We start from the raw sequence: 3,190 nt of genomic DNA on the forward strand, positions 1-3,190 counted from the left end.
GGATGTCCCCAGGTGACACCACAGGGTAGGGGGGCACTGGGACGTCCCCAGGTGACACTGGGACACAGGGATGTCCCCAGGTGACACCACAGGGTGGGGGGACACGAGGACGTCCCCAGGTGACACTGGGACACAGGGATGTCCCCAGGTGACACCGCGGGGGGGGGGGGGCGACCCCCCCCAGGTGACATTGCAGGGTGGGGGGACGCAGGGACGTCCCCAGGTGACACCACAGGGCACAGGGGACACGAGGACGTCCCCGGGTGACACCACAGGGTGTTGGGGACAGGGACGTCCCCATTGCGGCGCCACCAGCGCCTGCCACTCCTCCCCGAGCGGCAGCCCAGGCTGGGCGCTCCGAGGGCCCAGGCGTCCGGGCACCCCCCCCCCCCGGTCCCGTGGCACCCCTGGGTGCTTACCAGGCGGCGGGGTCGTACTCGGCCCACACGCGCACGTACTCGTCCAGGTGGTGGGGGCCCAGGATGGACGAGTCGCGCGTCAGGTACTCGAAGTTGTCCATGATGACGGCGACGAAGAGGTTCAGCATCTGCCGGGGAGGAAGGCAGCGCCCGCCATGGCCCCTTCGTCCTCCTCCCCATCCCCATCCGCATCCTCATCCCTGTGCCCTCCTTCCCATTCCCATCCTCATCCTCATCCCTGTGCCCTCCTCATCATCATCATCACCCTTATCTCCGTCCTCATCATCCTCATCCTCATCCCTGTGCCCTCCTCCTCCTCATCATCACCCTTATCTCCATCCTCATCATCCTCATCCTTGTGCCCTCCTCCTCCTCCTCATCTCCATCTTCATCCTCCTCCTCCCCATCCTCATCCCTATGCTGTCCTCCCCCTCCTCCTCATCTCCATCCTCATCATCCTCCTCCCCATCCCCATCCCCATCCTCATCCCTGTGCCATCCTCCTCCTCATCACCCTTATCCCCATCCTCCTCCTCCTCCTCATCTCCATCCTCATCATCCTCATCCTCCTTCCCATCCTTCTCCTCCCCCTTCTCCCCACCTTGCTCCCATTCCCATTCTCCTCCCCCTTATCCCTATCCTCATCTTCCTCCCCTTCCTCCTCCTCCTCGTCCCGCTGCCCCGGGGCGCGAGGGCCGCACCAGGAAGGAGCAGAGGAAGATGAAGGAGACGAAGTAGAAGTAGGCGAACTCGTTGCCGCACTCGCGCTCCTTGATGCCCGAGTTCTCGTCGCAGGGCTTCCCGCTGAGGCAGGACAGCATGATCTCGTGCCAGGCCTCGCCGGTGGCGCTCCTGGGGGCAGCGGCACCCATGGCACCCATGGCACCCACCCATAGACCCAGGACACCCACCCATGGCGTCCATGGCACCCGGGGCACCCACCCACAGGGCACCCAGAACATCCAGAGCACCCAGCACAAAGTGCCCGTAGCATCCACAGCACCTAGAGCACCCCTAGGACCCAGTCCCCATCGCACCCATAGCATTTGCAGCACCCATGGAACGTGGAGTACCTATGGCACCCATGAAACCTATAGCACCCAGCACAGAGTACCCATAGCACCCATAAACCCCACAGCATCCAGCACAGAGCGCCCATAGCATCTGGCACAGAGCACCCATAGCATCCACAGCACCCATAGCATTTGCAGCACCCATAGAGCATGAAGCACCCATGGAACATGAAGCACCCATGGAACATGAAGCACCTATAGCATCCATAAAACTTGCAGCATCCAGCACACAGCATCTATAGCACCCATAAACCCCATAGCACCCAGCACAGAGCACCCAGAGCACCCCCATTGCACCCACTGCACTCAGGACCCATTGCACCCAGAGCACCCGTGGTGCAGCCGGTGTCCCCGTGTCCCCTGTGTCCCCTGTGGCCAGCAGTGCGGCCGGTGTCCCCACGTCACCCGTGTCACCCCCGTCCCCCATGGCCCATAGTGCGGCCAGTGCCCTGTGTCCCCTGTGGGCCACAGTGCAGCTGGTGTCCCCGTGCCCCCGGTGTCCCCACGTCCCTGGTGTCCCCAGTGTCCCCGTGGCCCCGGTGTCCCCGTGTCCTGGTGTCCCCCTGTCCCCAGTGTCCCCACATCTCCGGTGTCCCCGGTGCCCCCCATGAGCCACAGTGTCCCCAGTGTCCCTGTGTCCCCGGTGTCCCCGTGTCCTGGTGTCCCCTGTGGGCTGCAGTGTGGCCAATATCCCTGTGTCCCTGGTGTCCCCCTGTCCGCGGTGTCCCCACGTCTCCGATGTCCCCGGAGTCCCCCATGAGCCACAGTGCAGCTGGTGTCCCCGGTGTCCCCGTGTCCCCACGTCTCCGGTGTCCCCGGTGCCTCCCATGAGCCACAGTGCAGCCGGTGTCCCCGGTGTCCCCGTGTCCCCACGTCTCCGGTGTTCCCGGTGCCCCCCCGAGCCACAGTGCAGCCGGTGTCCCCAGTGTCCCCGTGTCCCCAGTGTCCCCCCCGAGCCACAGTGCAGCCGATGTCCCCGGTGTCCCCGTGTCCCCGATGTCCCCCCCGAGCCACAGTGCAGCCGGTGTCCCCGGTGTCCCCGTGTCCCCGTGTCCCCAGTGTCCCCGCACCGGAAGAGCAGCATGAGCGCCTGGAAGAAGGTGCGGAAGTTGTTGTGCTGCGTGATGGCCGACTCGTCGTCCTCGTCCTCGATGCCGATGTTGCCGAACACCTGGGGACAGGTCGGGGCCGGGCTGGGGCGGCGCGGGGGACACGGGGACGCGGGGGGACACGGGGACGGGACCCACCTGCATGCCGATGATGGCGTAGATGAAGAAGAGCATGGCGATGAGCAGGCACACGTAGGGCAGCGCCTGGCGGCAGAGCGGGCGGCGTCACCGGGCGCGGCGGCGCGGGGACACGGCGACGGGGGATGCGGGGACACGGGGATATGGGGACACGAGGATGGGGGACACAGGGACGGGGGGACATGGGGACACGGGGAAATGGGGATATGGGGACACGAGGATGCAGGGACACAGGGATGTGGGGACATGGGGACATGGGACACAGGGACATGGGGACACAGGGACATGAGGGACATGGGGACACGGGGATGCAGGAACAGAGCGACACGAGGACACGGGGCACGGGGATATGGGGACAAGAGACATGGGGACATGGGGACAGGGGGATGTGGAGACAAGGGACACGGGGACACAGGGACATGGGGACACAGGGATGCAGGAACAGGGGGACA

At 65.5% G+C, this 3,190-nt stretch overlaps 1 protein-coding gene across 1 annotated transcript in view; it reads right to left on the reverse strand.

Moving 5' to 3' along the window:
- Positions 1–3,190, reverse strand: part of LOC112956403 (voltage-dependent P/Q-type calcium channel subunit alpha-1A-like) — a gene marked incomplete at both ends in the record, with an annotated part of 36,513 nt that overhangs the window by 5,006 nt on the left and 28,317 nt on the right. Inside the window, 4 exons of the mRNA XM_026049911.1 lie at positions 420–547; positions 1,120–1,270; positions 2,562–2,662; positions 2,739–2,804. Of these exons, the coding sequence (XP_025905696.1) occupies positions 420–547; positions 1,120–1,270; positions 2,562–2,662; positions 2,739–2,804 (446 nt within the window). The remainder of the gene's footprint in view (positions 1–419; positions 548–1,119; positions 1,271–2,561; positions 2,663–2,738; positions 2,805–3,190) is intronic.

The sequence above is a fragment of the Nothoprocta perdicaria genome, unplaced genomic scaffold (genome assembly GCF_003342845.1).
Source record: "Nothoprocta perdicaria isolate Ctin4 unplaced genomic scaffold, notPer1 scaffold_629, whole genome shotgun sequence".
NCBI classification, from domain to species: Eukaryota; Metazoa; Chordata; class Aves; order Tinamiformes; family Tinamidae; genus Nothoprocta; species Nothoprocta perdicaria.